This window comes from Scyliorhinus canicula, chromosome 17, assembly GCF_902713615.1.
Source record: "Scyliorhinus canicula chromosome 17, sScyCan1.1, whole genome shotgun sequence".
Lineage (NCBI taxonomy): Eukaryota > Metazoa > Chordata > Chondrichthyes > Carcharhiniformes > Scyliorhinidae > Scyliorhinus > Scyliorhinus canicula.
Window position 1 is genome coordinate 123,950,880 of NC_052162.1, and position 19,023 is coordinate 123,969,902.

A 19,023-nucleotide genomic window follows, 5' to 3' on the forward strand; every position below is an offset into this window, starting at 1 on the left:
TCAACAAGACCAGTTAAATGTGGAAATTTTAAGTGTAATTCAGGGCAATTTGTAATCAGTGTAAGAAATATATCATGTTTGTCACTCCCCCCCCCCCCCCCCCCCCCCCCCCCCCCCCCCCCCCAAGATAAGGACAAGCATTTTTGTAATTTCTTCATTTTTGAACAAAATGTAACAATCTGTTTCCCACAATCTAAATCCCACCCAGTCACCGGTGAGGTTAAGATAATTAGGAAAGGACAACAAAGAATAGAGAGAAAATGAGCACAAATCCTTTCCTGTATGAATGATTCCTGGTCTGTAAGTGCTGTTTGTGTGACCTGTTAACTTCCTATCGTCTGGTCTCGTATGTCATCTCAGTTTTACTCCTTGCCTGTTTAATATGTGTCCCATATTTCTAGGGAATTATGAAAAGTGATAACGGTGTGTATCTAAATTTGTAGTGAGGGATTGTGAGTTTGCAGTGTATGTGGCAGACTATGTGGCATAGTCTTTGAGATCCTCGAGCGACAAGAGAACCAACTCTTTGAAATTTACAGCTGTGAAAATGTTTATTTTGTTTCCTTCATGTGAATGTTTATGTCTTTGTTTTATTATTGGTTTTGGCAAACCTAACCTTGAATTGTTTAAATGTTGCCTTGATAGGTGTCAATCGGGGAAATCAGAGGTAGGGCTACTAACTCATTAAAAGGGATACTTACTAGAGGAACAAGAAGCAATTTGAACGAGAGAGAGTTAACTCTTTCATTTAGGCTGAGACATGAATCCATTCCACCTCAAACACACTGGACCCCTGTGGTTTGTTTAGGAAGTGGATTTGACAGAATTAAAGACAACAGCTCAAAACCATTGCTGAGACCATTTTAAAATTGAAGAGGAAGTCAAACACTTAATTTAGCGGACTACCTTTGGAAAATAAAACATGTTTACGGAAAACAAGGAAAAAGTCTGGAAGATGTTTGAGATCTGTTTTAAAGATAGTATTAAAACACTCCATCGGACTGTCAGAGCGGATTCCTTGAACTCAACTGGGTACAGACCAAGACATGACCCGGGTAATTTAAAACTTGGCCCCTCTATTAGGAAATCATGCAATCTCCATTAATAAATTAATTGGGATAGGGAAAAGATATTTTGGATGATGCAAATAAGAATGATATCCGTAGCACCTATGGATCGTGGACGCTTGAACAGGTGTGAGAAAATCTCAGGCAAAATAGTGAGGGAATAGTCCCACTGTGGGTTACAAATGAACATCTATTTAATCCATCACGAAATGCCAAGCGTAGGTTGACTGGATGCCAGCTCAGGGGATTAACACATGCATATAGTATTGATGTTGAATGTATTATGAATAACAATATGTTAATGGGTACTGTTTTAGTGATACCCATTATAACCATGTTGTAAGGAACCTCTTTTGAATCCATACTTGCCCCTCATTTTCCTTTTAAATTTCTGTCTTGTTGGCTGCGATGAAACTGCAGGCTTTGATTTTAAACTGAAATCTCCCCGGTCTAATTGCTATTTGAACTTGCCCAAGAGAACTCCCCTTAGTGCAGTGTGCTATGTGGCATAGTCCGGTGATGTCATTTTGATGGACTTGGTTAGCAGCTAACCAATGCTTCTGAAATTCCGGGGCTCATTCAGTTTACAATTTTGATTGGTAGAGCACTTCTGAGGTTTCTGCGATGAAGAAGCCCAGGCTCCATTTTAATTCAGTTCTGTTAAAACCCTGGAGTGATCAGGTCTGGACTCTCTCCTATCAGCTAAGGCTGGTGATTAAAACATTCTCCAGCCAAGCCTGTGAAAGTAACTTCTTATCGAAATGCTGCAAGCAGTCTCTCCAGCCAAGCCTGTGAAAGTAACTTCTTATTGAAATGCTGCAAACAGTCTCTCCAGCCAAGCCTGTGAAAGCTTAATCCTCTGTTTGAAAGGCTGGGAAAAGCCCAGTCTGATATTTCTGTCCTGAGAATCCTGAAAGGTCCTGAAGACCAGACCCTTCTCTCTCTCTTCATACCACAGCTAGAAACCCTGCACAAAGACCAGACAAGCAGTTGAAAGGCAGAGTGGATGGAGAACCTGCTGTAAGGGAGGGTGAATTGTGACAAGGATGCAGGGATCCTACAGCAAGATCTGGACAGGTTGGGTGAGTGGGCAAACCAATGGCAGATGCAGTATAATTTGGATAAGTATGAGGTTATTCATTTTGGAACCAAAAACAGGAAGGCAGATTACTACCTGAATGGTTGTAAATTGGGAGAGGGAGTGTGCAGCGAGACCTGGGTGCCCTTGTGCACCATTCACTGACGGCAAGCATGCAGATGCAGCAGGCGGTAAAGAAGGCTAATGGTATGTTGGCCTTCATTGCAAGAGTATAGAGTATAGAGAAATACAGCACAGAACAGGCCCTTCGGCCCACGATGTTGCGCCGAACTTTTGTCCTAGGTTAATCATAGAATTTTGGACAATTTGTCATGGCCAATCCACCCAACCTGCACATCTTTGGACTGTGAGAGGAAACCGGAGTACCCGGAGGAAACCCACGCAGTCACGGGGAGGATGTGCAGACTCCACACAGACAGTGACCCAAGTCGAAATCGAACTTGGGACCCTGGAGCTGTGAAGCAATTGTGCTATCCACAATGCTACCGTGCTGCCCTTAAGAAGTTAACCTACACTCCCTTATTCTACCCTAATCCAAGTACCTATCCAATAGCCGCTTGAAGGTCCATAAATTTTCCGACTCAACTACTACCACAGGCAGTGCATTCCATGCCCCCACTACTCTCTGGGTAAAGAACCTACCTCTGACATCCCCTCTATATCTTCCACCATTTATCTTAAATTTATGTCCCCTTGTAATGGTGTGTTCCACCCGGGGAAAAAGTCTCTGACTGTCTACTCTATCTATTCCCCTGATCATCTTATAAACCTCTATCAAGTCGCCCCTCATCCTTCTCCGTTCCAATGAGAAAAGGCCCAGCACCCTCAATCTTTCCTCGTATGACCTACTCTCCATTCCAGGCAACATCCTGGTAAATCTCCTCTGCACCTTTTCCAAAGCTTCCACATCCTTCCTAAAATGAGGTGACCAGAACTGCACACAGTACTCCAAATGTGGCCTGACCAAGGTTTTGTACAGCTGCATCATCACCTCACGGCTCTTAAATTCAATCCCTCTGCTAATGAACGCTAGCACACCATAGGCCTTCTTCACAGCTCTATCCACTTGAGTGGCAACTTTCAAAGAACAATGAACATAGACCCCAAGATCTCTCTGCTCCTCCACATTGCCAAGAACCCTACCATTAACCCTGTATTCCGCATTCAGATTTGTCCTTCCAAAATGGACAACCTCACACTTGTCAGGGTTAAACTCCATCTGCCACTTCTCAGCCCAGCTCTGCATTCTATCTATGTCTCTTTGAAGCCGACAACAGCCCTCCTCACTATCCACAACTCCACCAATCTTCGTATCATCTGCAAATTTACTGACCCACCCTTCAACTCCCTCATCCAAGTCGTTAATGAAAATCACAAACAGCAGAGGACCCAGAACTGATCCCTGCGGTACGCCACTGATAACTGGGCTCCAGGCTGAATATTTGCCATCCACCACAACTCTCTGTCTTCTATCGGTTAGCCAGTTTGTTATCCAACTGGCCAAATTTCCCACTATCCCATGCCTCCTTACTTTCTGCATAAGCCTACCATGGGGAACCTTATCAAATGCCTTACTAAAATCCATGTACACTACATCCACTGCTTTACCTTCATCCACATGCTTGGTCACCTCCTCAAAGAATTCAATAAGACTTGTAAGGCAAGACCTACCCCTCACAAATCCGTGCTGACTATCCCTAATCAAGCAATGCCTTTCCAGATGCTCAGAAATCCTATCCCTCAGTACCCTTTCCATTACTTTGCCTACCACCCAAGTAAGACTAACTGGCCTGTAATTCCCAGGGTTATCCCTATTCCCTTTTTTGAACAGGGGCACGACATTCGCCACTCTCCAATCCTCTGGTACCACCCCTGTTGACAGCGAGGACGAAAAGATCATTGCCAACGGCTCTGCAATTTCATTTCTTGCTTCCCATAGAATCCTTGGATATATCCCGTCAGGCCCGGGGGACTTGTCTATCCTCAAGTTTTTCAAAACGCGCAACACATCTTCCTTCCTGACAAGTATCTCCTCAAGCTTATCAGTCTGCTTCACGCTGTCCTCTCCAACAATATGGCCCCTCTCATTTGTAAATACTGAAGAAAAATACTTGTTCAAGACCTCTCCTATCTCTTCAGACTCAATACACAATCTCCCGCTACTGTCCTTAATCGGACCTACTCTCACTCTAGTCATTCTCATATTTCTCACGTATGTGTAAAAGGCCTTGGGGTTTTCCTTGATCCTACCCGCCAAAGATTTTTCATGCCCTCTCTTAGCTCTCCTAATCCCTTTCTTCAGTTCCCTCCTGGCTATCTTGTATCCCTCCAGCGCCCTGTCTGAACCTTGTTTCTTCAGCCTTACATAAGTCTCCTTCTTCCTCTTAACAAGACATTCAACCTCTCTTGTCAACCATGGTTCCCTCACTCGACCATCTCTTCCCTGCCTGACAGGGACATACATATCAAAGACACGCAGTACCTGATCCTTGAACAAGTTCCACATTTCACTTGTGTCCTTCCCTGACAGCCTATGTTCCCAACTTCTGCACTTCAATTCTTGTCTGACAGCATTGTATTTACCCTTCCCCCAATTATAAACCTTGCCCTGTTGCTCGCACCTATCCCTCTCCATTACTAAAGTGAAAGTCACAGAATTGTGGTCACTACCTCCAAAATGCTCCCCCACTAACAAATCTATCACCTGCCCTGGTTCATTACCAAGTACTAAATCCAATATGGCCTCCCCTCTGGTCGGACAATCTACATATTGTGTTAGAAAAGCTTCCTGGACACACTGCACAAACACTACCCCATCCAAACTATTTGATCTAAAGAGTTTCCACTCAATGTTTGGGAAGTTGAAGTCGCCCATGACTACTACCCTGTGACTTCTGCACCTTTCCAGAATCTGTTTCCCAATCTGTTCCTCCACATCTCTGCTGCTATTGGGGGGCCTATAGAACACTCCCAACAAGGTGACTGCTCCTTTCCTATTTCTAACTTCAACCCATATTACCTCAGTAGGCAGATCCCCCCTCGAACTGCCTTTCTGCAGCTGTTATACTATCTCTAATTAACAATGCCACCCCCCCCCCCACCTCTTTTACCATCCTCCCTAATCTTGTTGAAACATCTATAACCAGGGACCTCCAACAACCATTTCTGGCCCTCTTCTATCCAAGTTTCCGTGATGGCCACCACATCGTAGTCCCAAGTACCGATCCATGCCTGAAGTTCACCCACCTTATTCCTGATGCTTCTTGCATTAAAGTATACACACTTCATCCCATCTCCTTGCCTGCAAGTACTCTCCTTTGTCATTGTTACCTTCCCCACTGCATCACTACGTGCTTTGGCGTCCTGACTATCGTCTACCTTAGTTGCTGGACTACAGATCCGGTTCCCATTCCCCTGCCAAATTAGTTTAAACCCTCCCGAAGAGTACTAGAAAACCTCCCCCCCAGGATATTGGTGCCCCTCTGGTTCAGATGCAACCCGTCCTGCTTGTACAGGTCCCACCTTCCCCAGAATGCGCTCCAATTATCCAAATACCTGAAGCCCTCCCTCCTACACCATTCCTGCAGCCACGTGTTCAACTGCACTCTCTCCATATTCCTAGCCTCGCTATCACGTGGCACCGGCAACAAACCAGAGATGACAACTCTGTCTGTCCTGGCCCTTAACTTCCAGCCTAACTCCCTAAACTTGTTTATTACCTCCACACCCTTTTTCCTACCTACATCGTTGGTACCAATGTGCACCACGACTTCTGGCTGCTCACCCTCCCCCTTCAGGATCCTGAAGACACGATCAGAGACATCCCTGACCCTGGCACCCGGGAGGCAACATACCTTTCGGGAGTCTCGCTCGCGACCACAGAATCTCCTATCTATTCCCCTAACCATTGAATCTCCTATTACTATTGCTTTTCTATGCTCCCCCCTTCCCTTCTGAGCCCCAGAGCCAGACTCAGTGCCAGAGACCTGGCCGCTGGGGCCTTCCCCCGGTAGGTCATCCCCCCCAACAGCATCCAAAACGGTATACTTGTTTTGAAGGGGAATGGCCACGAGGGATCCCTGCACTGTCTGCCTGTTAATTTTCTTTCCCCTGACTGTAACCCAGCTACTCTTGTCCAGTACCTTTGGTGTGGCTACCTCCCTGTAACTCTTCTCTATGACCCCCTCTGCCTCCCGGATGATCCGAAGTTCATCCAGCTCCAGTACCTTAACACGGTCTCTGAGGAGCTGGAGTTGGGTGCACTTCCCGCAGGTATAGTCAGCGGGGACACCAGTGGTATCCCTCACCACCCACATCCTACAGGAGGAGCATGCAACTGCCCTAGCCTCCATCCCCTCTTACTTTACAGAATTAGCTGCCCTGTGGACCAACTGGACCTCCGCCCTCCGACTCTGCTCCCAGTCAGCTGTACTCTAAACTCCTGGTTCCCTTCACGCTCTTTGATAAATATAGGAAATGAAATGTAAGGAGCACCTTACTCCCTCCTCACCTAACTCCCTCAGTCACCAAACTCTCACTGTAGCACTCAAATGCCACAAGCTCAGCACTCAGTGCAAACAAAGTCTGCACTGTATCTAGCCCCTATTTATACTGTGACTCTAGCTTCTAAAAACTGGCCTAATGCAATTAACTAATTAACAAGCTCCAGCTGCAAGTAAGTCCAAGTAGAACCTTGTTTAAAGCTGATTCAAAATTCACCTTCTTATAGACCAAACAGCAACTTTTAAGTTAATTAACTAAATAAAAGAAATACTAGACTTTAAATAACCCTTATACTCCCTCAGTCACCAAACTCTCACTGTAGCACTCAAATGCCACAAGCTCAGCACTCAGTGCAAACAAAGTCTGCACTGTATCTAGCCCCTATTTATACTGTGACTCTAGCTTCTAAAAACTGGCCTAATGCAATTAACTAATTAACAAGCTCCAGCTGCAAGTAAGTCCAAGTAGAACCTTGTTTAAAGCTGATTCAAAATTCACCTTCTTATAGACCAAACAGCAACTTTTAAGTTAATTAACTAAATAAAAGAAATACTAGACTTTAAATAACCCTTATACTCCCTCAGTCACCAAACTCTCACTGTAGCACTCAAATGCCACAAGCTCAGCACTCAGTGCAAACAAAGTCTGCACTGTATCTAGCCCCTATTTATACTGTGACTCTAGCTTCTAAAAACTGGCCTAATGCAATTAACTAATTAACAAGCTCCAGCTGCAAGTAAGTCCAAGTAGAACCTTGTTTAAAGCTGATTCAAAATTCACCTTCTTATAGACCAAACAGCAACTTTTAAGTTAATTAACTAAATAAAAGAAATACTAGACTTTAAATAACCCTTATACTCCCTCAGTCACCAAACTCTCACTGTAGCACTCAAATGCCACAAGCTCAGCACTCAGTGCAAACAAAGTCTGCACTGTATCTAGCCCCTATTTATACTGTGACTCTAGCTTCTAAAAACTGGCCTAATGCAATTAACTAATTAACAAGCTCCAGCTGCAAGTAAGTCCAAGTAGAACCTTGTTTAAAGCTGATTCAAAATTCACCTTCTTATAGACCAAACAGCAACTTTTAAGTTAATTAACTAAATAAAAGAAATACTAGACTTTAAATAACCCTTATACTCCCTCAGTCACCAAACTCTCACTGTAGCACTCAAATGCCACAAGCTCAGCACTCAGTGCAAACAAAGTCTGCACTGTATCTAGCCCCTATTTATACTGTGACTCTAGCTTCTAAAAACTGGCCTAATGCAATTAACTAATTAACAAGCTCCAGCTGCAAGTAAGTCCAAGTAGAACCTTGTTCAAAGCTGATTCAAAATTCACCTTCTTATAGACCAAACAGCAACTTTTAAGAGGTTTCGAGTATAGAAGCAGGGATGTGTTGCTGCAATTGTACAGGGCCTTGGTGATGCCACACTTGGAGTATTGTGTGCAGTTTTGCTCTCCTTCACTGAGGAAGGATGTTTTTGCTCTTGAGGGAGTGCAGCGAAGGTTTACCCGACTGATTCCAGGGATGGCGGGACTGTCATATGAGGAGAGATTGACTAGGTTGGGATTGTTCTCGCTGGAGTTCAGAAGAATGACTGGGTATCTCATAGAGACTTATAAAATTCTAACAGGACTAGACAGGGTAGATGCAGGGAAGATGTTACCAATGATGGGTGTGTCCAGAACCAGGGGTCACAGCCTGAGGATTCAAGGTAAACCATTTCGGACAGAGATAAGGAGACATTTCTTCACACAAAGAGTGGTGAGCCTGTGATATTCATTACCACAGGAAATAGTTGATGCTAAAACTTTAAATATATTCAAGAGGCGGCTGGATATAGCACTTGGGGAGAATGGAATCAAAGGCTACGGGGAGAAAGCAGGATTAGGATATTGAGTTGGATGATCAGCCATAATCGTGATGAATGGCAGAGCAGGTTTGAAGGGCCAAAAGGCCTCCTCCTGCTCCTATCTTCTATGTATCTATGTATCTAAACTCTCAGGTAGAGATTTCTAATATTATTTCAGTGATACTGAGAGTCAATCTGGTGAAGGCGACTCTCCAGAGGAATTCCTGCAAACCGTGAGGTCTCATTGAAGGCAGATTATAAAAGATCCAAACCAATCGGTGGTTTTCAACACCTTGCATTCCGAGATTGCTACCTACAAAGACCACCACCTCAGCAAAGATACTCATCTCTCATCCCCAGTTTAATGCCCGTTTTTTGAAGCCTTCCCTACCCCCACTGTGTGTCTGCCATGTGTGGGTGGAGGGTGGGACAGTGTTAGGGGAATAATTAGATTAGCAGACTGTTGTTCTATTATTACCATAACATGTTCATCTCTTCTTATAAATAAACCATTTTTCATGTTTTACTTAAGATCTTGTGCCTGTAAGTCATTGATTGGAGCAGTCAAGGGTCAAAGATCTCAGGAAAATACACAAACTATTGGTCAATTCACTTATGTTGGGACTCCGGGGTCTGTGGGGCTGGAATTGACCGTGCTCTCACCCAGGGTGTCGTAACAATGTCAACACTAATTATACAGAGTGGGGAATATTGGGGTCATTAGAGGAAGTCGTTATACCAGATACCTAATTAGCACTGTTGCTTCATAGCGCCAGGGTCCCAGGTTTGATTCCAATGTGTCAGCCATACTGACTGATCTGGTTTGATTGGTATTCCTTCCCAACAAACCTAGCCTGGCTTCGCTACCACTGTCCAGTAACTGCATCCACCCCAGTCACAGACTGCTGACCACTGCCGGATCAGGACTTCACATTGTGGGAGTGCAAGCAGACATTGTGTCGGCTGTTGAACAGCTTGACCACAGAGCAGCAGGTCACATACTGCTGATCGGTGGCGGGGGACAAGCTGAGCAGCGTGCAGAGTGGAGCTCCGAGCTGGGGCCACCACTGTCAGCATCATGCGCCTACATGGACGTCCGTCAGTCCCAGTTCCCACCCATCACCCACACGCGGTCACCAGCACACAGCCCAGCCTCGCACCGCCCTTCAAACGCCGCAACCAGATGAGGACTGCCAGCGGCGGCATTCTTAAAAGCCAGGCGCGGTTATTGGGGACTTCTTTCCCCTTTTGGAACGCTGCAACCAATCACTTTGCGACCCTCCCGACTCCCACCCGTGGGACGTGCACCTGAGTTTGAAAAACCCTGGCCTAGACCTTATGTATGCTTCCCTTTTTCTTCATGACTAGTCTCACAGTTTCCCCGGTCATCCATGATTCCCTAATCCTGCCATTCCTGTCCTTCATTTTCGCAGGGTCATGCCTGTCCTGCACTCTGATCAACTGGTCTTTAAAAGACTCCCATATATCAAATGCAGATTTACCCTCAAACAGCCGCTCCCAATCCACATTCTCCAACTCTGGCCGAGTTCTGTTATAGTTGGTTTTCCCCCAATTCTGCGCCCTCACTCGAGGACCACTCTTGTTCTTATCCATGAGTATTCGAAAACTTATGTAATTATGATTACTGTTCCCAATATGTTCCCCGACTGATATTTTTTATCACCTGGCCGGGCTCATTCCTCAATACCAGATCCAGTAAGGTTCCCTGCTTGATTGGACTATCAACATACTGTTTCAAAAAACCCTCCTGGACAGACCTTACAAATCGCTCTGCATCCAAATCCCTGGGAGTCCAAGTCAAAATGGGGGAAATAAAATCACCCTCAACAACAACCCTGTTACTTTCACATCTTTCCAGAATCTGACTACATATCTGTTCCTCTGTATCCCGCTGGTTGTTGGGAGGCCGATAGTACAACCCCAACATTGTGATTGCATCCTTCCTGCCTTAAGTTCAATAACCCCAAGCCAAGCAAGGAATTATACATAAGACTATCCCAGCCACGAGCCCCAATTTGTTTTGGACGCCGGGTCAGTTCTCACCAGTGGCTAAAATGTTGGACCAGAACCAGAACCTTTTTAAGTTTTAAAACAGTGCGCAAGTGATAATAAAATAAATGGGGCTTGGTTATTTTAGAAACTAACCTTATTAAAACAAAAACAAAATGAAAATTATATTTAAACTTTTAAACTTCAATCTTAACTTTAAAAGATTACATGTAGTTTCATAAACTTAATGCTTCCTATTAAAAGTTCTTGCTCTTGTTCAACTTGCACAAACGGGCAAAGGCGATACTTGCATTTAAAAAAACAATTTTTATTCTGTTATGATCATTCATTCATGACCCTTTACCAAAGGTGGCAACTTTCAGAATAATAATAATAATCTTTATTAGTGTCACAAGTAGGCTTACATCAACACTGCAATTAAGTTACTGTGAAAAACCTCTCTCCGTCTTTTTCCCAAACTTCTACCTGTAGCTGTTTAAAACACCATTCCTTCTCTCTCTCTCTCTAACTCCACCCAACCCCTCAAACACAGGTTTTCTGGTGTTTCCACACTTGAACTTATTACTGTTATTTTGGCTGATTTGATGGCCCACTCCCATTTATACAAAAGAACAGAGTTATGCTATTGGTATGCAACAAACCTCCCATTGATGGACAAAGAGGCCATCAGACTCTGTAATGGGCCAATTGCTGGTCAGACTGGAATGTTCCAAAGAACAATGGATCTGGGGCATCCCACGAACGAGTTTAAGTCTGACTGCAACAATGTAGCTTGGCCAGGTGTGGGTCCATCCCTCTGACTCTGTGCAGGCAGGTTTTTTTCCCCTCAGTCTGTTCCACCCCTAAATTGCCTGCTACATTGGGGTCTCATTTCTGAACCTAATTTCCTAATATCCACCTTGCGTGACAGATGAAAAAGCTCTCTAAACACAATAGTATCTCAGCTGGGATTGAAGCTAACCACCCCCCTCTCCCCCCGTCCCTCAAAGATAACCTTTAAAATCTAACTGCAGCTGCCTTCCAGGCATAGAAACATTAAATGAAGCCTACCTAAAACTATACTAATGTTCACCCAAACAAAAAAGGTATTTTTGTCTCCAAACACTCCCAGTGTCAAAGAGCATCAACCCACTGGTCACAAAAATGTGGGTCCGGCCAGTCCAGCAGAAAGAAACCCTCCGACCACCCACTTCACCCACTCTCAGAATGAACATGGTTCAGTTCTGGATGTGATTACCAACAGCAATAACAGCAGACATCACAACCCCTGTCATCACTTGTGAACTCGCTGGTGCCTCAGCAGATGGAATGACCGAGTGAATCCCTTCCCACACACGAAACAGGTGACTGGCTCTCCCCGGTATGAACTCTCTGGTGTCTCCTCAGTGTGGATGACGTTTTAAACCTCTTTGTGCAGTGAGAGCAGCTGAACGGTCTCTCCTCAGTGTGAATGCGCTGGTGGATCATCAGTACCTTCGAGCTTTTGAAATCCATCCCACAGTCAGAGCATTTAAAGGGTCTCTCATTGGTGTGAGTGACATTGTGGCTCAGCAGGGTCGATAAGTCACCGAATCCTTTCCCACAGACGGTACAGGTGAATGGTCTCTCCCCAGTGTGAACCCGCTGGTGTCTCCGCAATGTGGATGACATTTTAAACCTCTTTGCGCAGTGAGAGCAGCTGAACGGTCTCTCCTCAGTGTGAATGCGCTGATGGGACAACAGATCCTCAGAACCTTTGAAGCCACTCCCACAGTCAGAGCATTTAAAGGGTCTCTCATTGGTGTGAGTGAATTTGTGTCTCAGCAGGGTCGATGAATAACCGAATCCCTTCCCACAGTCGGTGCAGGTGAATGGTCTCTCCCCAGTGTGAACTCGCTGGTGTCTCCGCAGTGTGGATGACCTTCTAAACCTCTTTGTGCAGTGAGAGCAGCTGAATGGTCTCTCCTCAGTGTGAATGTGCTGGTGAACCATTAGTACCTTAGAGCTTTTGAAATCCATCCCACAGTCAGAGCATTTAAAGGGTCTCTCATTGGTGTGAGTGACATTGTGTCTCACCAGGCTGGATGATTGAATGAATCCCTTCCCACACACAGAGCAGATGAAAGGCCTCTCCCCCGTGTGAATTCGACAGTGTCTATGCAGGGCGGGTAAGTGTGCGAATCCCCTCCCACAGACAGAACACACGAATGGCCTCTCTCCGGTGTGAATTCGCTGGTGTGTCTGGAGGGTAGCTAAGTGAGTGAATCCATTCCCACACACAGAGCAGATGAATGGCCTCTCTCCGGTGTGAACCCGCTGGTGTGCCTGCAGGTTGGATGACTGAATGAAACTCTTCCCACATACAGAGCATCTGAATGGCTTCTCACCTGTGTGAATTCGCTTATGTGACAGCAGGTGGGCTAGCTGACCGAATTCCTTCCCACACTGAGAGCAGGGGAACGGCCTCTCCCCTGTGTGAAATCGCTGGTGTGTCTGCAGACTATGTAACTGAGTAAATCCTTTCCCACACTCAGTGCAGGTGAATGGTTTCTCCCCAGTGTGAACTCGCTGGTGTCGCCGCAGGCTGGACGAATCACTGAATCCCTTTCTGCACTTCAAGCAGCTGAATGGCCTCTTCCCAGCGTGACTGCGTAGATGAGTTTTCAACTGCGATGAGTACCTAAATCCCTTCCCACAGTCCCCACAAGTCCACCGTTTCTCCATGGTGCGGGTGCCCTTTTGTCTCCAGATCAATCAGCTGACGTCTTACACGTGTACGGTCTCTCCCCGCTGTGAATGGTGCAATGTTTTTTCAGGCTGTGTAACTGGTTAGAGCTCTTTTCACAGTCAGTGGAACACTCTCACTCGGGTGTGTGTGTATCTCGGTGCTTTTCCAGTCACACTGATGGTTGAAGCCTTCTGAAGCAGACAGAACACTTGTCCTTCTAGGTTAAAAAAAACAAGAATATTCTGCACCCTAGTGCCTGAGTAACGCAGTCAGATTTGGATGTGAATTTGGGTTTGAGATTTCTGTCTGTAAATCCTCGCCTTCTGATATCCTGTAAAAGGATATTACAAAAAGACATCACTGTCAGCACAGGTTGGAAATTAAGAACAGACAATTCAAGTTTGTATTCAACAACTGTTACTCTCTTTTCCCAAAAGCTCTAAATCTCCATCCCACACACTCTCCCTCCATTCTCACTCTGCTGTATCTAATATTCACCCTCCCAGTTCTCCTGAGGGTGCTGATTCAGGCTGATTGACAGATCCATGCTCACTGCTTCTGGTCCGCAACACAGAGACCTGAAAATCTTCATGCAGGCTGCCAGACAGACGTATGTCTATATTACTGGACTAAAAATGTGTGTAATATACAGGCAGGATTGCTGCAAGTCACCAATGACCCTCCAGAATGAGAAAAGTAATAGAAAGGGGAAAACATTGATTTCCTCCCAGAAGGGGTGGCACGGTAGCACAGTGGTTAGCACTGTTGCTTCCCAGCGGCAGGATCCCTGGTTTGATTCCGGGCTTGGCGAGTCTCTGTGGAATTTGCACATTGTTCCAGTGTTGCATGGGCTTTCTCCGGGTGCTCTGGTTTCCTCCCACAGTCTAAAGATATGCAGGTTAAGTGGACTGGCCATTCTAAATTGCCCTTGATGTCCAAAAATATTTGGTGGGATTACTGGGTTACGGGGATAGGGTGGAGGTGTGGGCTGAAGTGGAGTGCTCCTTCCAAGGGCCGGTGCAGACTCGATGGGCTGAATGGCCCCCTTCTGCACTGTAAATTCTCGGATTCGATGTTGTACAGAGGAGAAAGTTTCAATCTAGAGCTAATTGGGTAACGTCACTATGGAGCCCTGCCTGATTCAGCCAATAGCAATCACTCTACTCCGCGGTGACGTCTCCGAGTTCTCGTCCCCGGCACCCATCCGCTCACCCCCACCCGATTCCCCCCGCACCTCCTCTAGACAAGGTTTCCAGGCAACCGGCTGACGGTTCCGGCCAGAGCGAGAAGCCGCTCAGTCTCTCTCCCTCCTCGGCCCGGAATTGCGCATGTCCAAGGAGAGGAAAGCTGCGCATGTGCAGGGGAGCTCACGCCCCGTTGACCTTACTGCTGAGGTGTTGCCCAATGAGAAGATTGGAGGACCGGAAGGACTCTGCTCCTCCGCCAATCAGAGCTCCCCCATTGTCTCAATGCAGAAGCTGGACATGGAGGTTTGTGCCGAGCAAAGCTGTTGTTCCCTCAACCCTGAGTGAGCTTGAGCTGCACACAGACTGAACCTTCCTCCCGTCTCCAACATCTGTGAGTAAAACACTTTCTTTTCTCCCTTTTTCCATTCATTGTCTCATTCTGACCTTCAATTGGTGACTTGCAGCAACTGAAGGGAAAATAAGTGAATCCAGGGAGGGTGCAGACTCTGGAAAGGTTAGCCCAGGTCTCTCTCTCTCCCTTAAAGATATTAACATCCTTTGCTCGGTCAGAGATATGTCTAGTGTTGTTATATGGTATGTATTATAGATATTATTGATGGTTCTGTAACAAAATACATGTATTATAATTTCTAGTTTTGTAATATAGTACTGTACCTACATTACATATTTCCCCTCATTGCAACACTGACAGATTCCATTTGGGAACTCAAGTCAATGCTGACTGTCTGTACAGTCAGTCCTATTCCCCCTCTATATCCCTGTTCCCCTGAAAGTCTATTTTCTTCAATTTCATTTTCAATTATTGGTCATCTTGACTTCCACTACCCATGTGGGCAGCGAGTACCCGCTGATGACCACTCCATGACTGAATAAAATTCTCCCACAGAATCTCCCCATGCCTAATCAGTAAATGTACTTAGATGGAGAGACTTTACCCTTGTACAGGTTGTAGAGAGTTTAGATTTGTTGATCAGCATCAATCAGTAACTTCATGAGAATTGGGAGGGAAAGGAAGTGAATACAGTCTGTATATTACATACATTTTTGTCCAGTAATATAAACATATGTCTGGCAGTCTGCATGAAGATTTTCAGGTTTCCGTGTCCAGGACAGGAAGCAGTGAGCATGGATCTGTCAATCAGCCTGAATAAGCACCGTCAGGAGATTTAGGATGGTGAATATTAGATACAGCAGAGTGAGAATACAGGGAGAGTGTGTGGGATGGAGATTTAGAGTATTTGGGGGAAAGAGAGAGGAAAGAATGTTTGATAGAATTATCTGTTCTGAATTTCTATCCTGCACTGACAGTGATGACTTTTGTAAATTTCTTTTGCAGGATGTTCGATCGGAAGGAGCTTGAGGCCGATATCTCAAACTAAACATCAAGTCAAGAACTGACTGAGTCACTTAATTCTTAGGAAATGAATATCATCGGCCATTGAATCTGGAACAAAAAATGTTTGCTTATTTTGTATGCTGCAAGAGATTTTAAACATCACTTCCAATCCACTGACCGTGGAAAGAACTTTAACCTGTTACACAGCCTGAAAAAATACTATGCTATTCACAGCAGGTGTACACATGTTCTGTGTATGGACAAGGCTTCAACTGATTGTCAAACATGGAGAGACAGAAGATCACCCAGACCATGGACAAACCATGGAAATGTGGGGACTGTGGAAAGGGATTCACAGCCCCGTACGAACTGGAAAGGCATCAATGCAGTCACACTGGAGTGAGGCCATTCCTCTGCTCTGAATGTGGGAAAGGATTCACTCGGTTAGCCCACCTGCAGACACACCAGCAAATTCATACTGGGGAAAGGCTATTTACCTGCACTGTGTGTGGGAAGGGATTCAGTCAGTTACCCAACCTGCTTAGCCACAATGTCACTCACACCAATGAGAGACCCTTTAAATGCTCTGACTGTGGAAGTAGTTTCAAAAGCTCTCAGGTACTGATGATCCACCAGCGCATTCACACTGAGGAGAAGCCATTCAGCTGCTCTCACTGCATGAAGAGGTTTAGAACGTCATCCGACCTGATGAAACACCAGCGGGTTCACACCGGGGAGAGGCCATTCGCTTGCTCCGATTGTGGAAAAAGATTCGCTCGGTCATCCCACTTGCTGAAACACAACATCACTCACACCAACGAGAGACCCTTTAAATGCTCTGACTGTGGGAGTGGGTTTAAAAGCTCTCAGGTATTGATGGAACATCAGCGCATTCACACTGAGGAGAGACCGTTCAGCTGCTCTCACTGCACAAAGAGGTTTCAAACATCATCCACATTACGGAGACACCAGCGGGTTCACACCGGGGAGAGTCGATTCACTTGCACTGATTGTGGGAAGAGATTCCGTGATTCATCCGCCCTGTTGACACATCTTCGAGTCCACACTGGAAAGAAGCCATTCACCTGCTCTCACTGCGGGAAGGGATTCACTCAGTCATCCAACATGCTGAGACACCAAAGGGTTCACAAGTGATGACGGGTTAGATTCTGCTGTTATTCCTGCTGTTAATCACATCCAGGACTGAACCTGGAGTGGGTGGAGGGAATTGCTTCCTCGTCAACTCCTCCTGGTGCTCGGACATGGCGACCCTGGCGAACTGCTCCCTGGACCTGGAATACCCGACTGTGAAGTACCGTTCATTCTACCTTCCACGGAGTTCACTTCTGCCATCATCAGAGCAGTCTACATCCCACCCCAGGCGGAAGTGAAGAAGACGCTTGATGAATTGTAACCGCTATAAATAACAATGAAGCAGAATACCCGGAGGCCTTGTTCATTGTGGCCGGGGACTTTAACCAGGCCAACCTCAAGAGTTTACTGCCAAAATTCCACCAACAGATCTCGTGTCCCAACAGGGGCCCCAACATCCTTGACCACTGCTACACAAATATCAAGGGTGCCTGATGATCCATCCCCAGACCACACTTTGGAAAATCGGACCACAAGATGGCGCTCCTTCTCCCGGCATATAAGCAGAAACTTAAATAGAGAATCCAGTTAAGAAGGTTGTGCAATGCTGGTCTGAGGCTACAGAAGAGCTCCTACGCGACTGCTTGGAGTCAGTGAACTGGTCCATATTCAACAACTCAGCAGCCAACCTAAATGAGTTTGCCAGCACCATCACAGACTTCATCAGCAAGTGTGTAGAAGATTGTGTGTCAAAGAAGGTAGTATGTCCGTTACCCAACCAGAATCCATGGTTTAACCAGGAGATTCACTCTCTACTGAAGGCCACGTCTGAAGCGTTCAAGACAGGCAACCCTGACCTATACAGGAAATCTCGGTATAACTTTATCTTCAAACCCAACAGGGATGCCAAGAGACAATACCAGACTAAACTATAATCACAGTCTAATGACATGGACTCCTACATCAGACTCCTATTCACTGACTACAGCTCTGCCTTCAAAACCATAATCCCAGCCAAGCTCATGTCAAAGCTCCAAAACCTAGGACTTGGCTCCTCCCTCTGCAACTGGATCATTGACTTCCTGACACATAGACTGCAATCAGTAAGGATAAACAACAACGTCTCCTCCATGATAGTCCTCAATTTCCGGAGCCCCACGAGGCTGCGTACTTAGCCCCCTACTATATTCCCCATACACACATGACTGTGTAACAAAATGTGGCTCCACCTCCATCTATGAGTTTGCTGATGACATGACTGTAGTGGGTCGGATCTCAAACAACGACGAGTCAGAGTCCAGAAGGGCGATAAAGAACCTAGTAGCATGGTGTGACGACATCAATCTCTCCCTCAATGTCAACAAAACTAAGTAGCTTGTCATTTACTTCAGGAAACAAAATATCGTACACACCCCTGTCTGCATTAATGGTGCTGAGGTGGAGATGGTTGACAGCTTCAAATTCCTAGGTGTGATATCACCAACAAGCTGTCCTGGTCCACCAATGTCGACACTACGGCCAAGAAAGCACAACAGCACCTATAATTCCTCAGGAAACTAAGGAAATTCAGCATGTCCACATTGACTCTTACCAATTTTTCTAGAAGGACCATTGCATCCTATCTGACTGCATCACATCCTGGTATGGCAACTGCTCGGCCCACGACCATTAGAAATTACAGAGTCGTGAACACAACCCAGTCCATCACATGAATCTGCCTCCCATCCATTGACTCTGTCTACACCTCCCACTGCCTTGGTAAAGCAGGCAGCATAATCAAAGACCCGTCCCACCCGGGTTATTCTCTCTTCTATCGGACAGGCAATACAAAAGTCTGAAAACACATACTAACAGATTCAAAAACAGCTTCTTCCTCGCTGTTACCAGACCCCTGAATGACCCTCTTATTGACTGAACTGATCTCTCCACGCCTCTTCTCCCCTGAGTAGCACAACACTCCGTATGCTTCATCCGATGTCTACGTATTTAAATTGTGTATATATTGTATGTCCTATGTTTTTTCATGTATAGAATTATCTGTCTGGACTGCATACACATCAAGACTTTTCACTGTACCTCGGAGCACGTGACAATAAATCATAATCAAATCAAACCATGTTA

At 45.7% G+C, this 19,023-nt stretch overlaps 2 protein-coding genes across 5 annotated transcripts; one reads left to right on the forward strand and one right to left on the reverse strand.

The window, feature by feature from the left end:
* The first annotated feature begins 264 nt into the window (after positions 1 to 264).
* Positions 265 to 18,426, forward strand: LOC119952032 (zinc finger protein 436-like). 4 transcript variants are annotated; one of them, XM_038775506.1, is made up of 3 exons: positions 1,185 to 1,194; positions 14,816 to 14,844; positions 15,811 to 18,426. In XM_038775506.1, exon 3 carries the CDS (start codon positions 16,096 to 16,098, stop codon positions 16,963 to 16,965), a length of 870 nt encoding a protein of 289 aa, XP_038631434.1. In that variant the 5' UTR covers positions 1,185 to 1,194; positions 14,816 to 14,844; positions 15,811 to 16,095; the 3' UTR covers positions 16,966 to 18,426. The 4 variants fall into 4 exon arrangements, with proteins under 4 accessions (XP_038631436.1, XP_038631434.1, XP_038631433.1 ...); XM_038775508.1 differs by lacking the exons at positions 1,185 to 1,194; positions 14,816 to 14,844 and adding an exon at positions 265 to 300; XM_038775505.1 differs by lacking the exon at positions 1,185 to 1,194 and having other exon boundaries at positions 14,637 to 14,844.
* Positions 10,846 to 14,629, reverse strand: LOC119952031 (gastrula zinc finger protein XlCGF26.1-like). The gene is made up of 2 exons (XM_038775504.1): positions 14,501 to 14,629; positions 10,846 to 13,597 (listed from the first exon to the last, which is right to left on the reverse strand). Exon 2 carries the CDS (start codon positions 13,260 to 13,262, stop codon positions 11,856 to 11,858), a length of 1,407 nt encoding a protein of 468 aa, XP_038631432.1. The 5' UTR covers positions 13,263 to 13,597; positions 14,501 to 14,629; the 3' UTR covers positions 10,846 to 11,855.
* Positions 18,427 to 19,023: the final 597 nt, after the last annotated feature.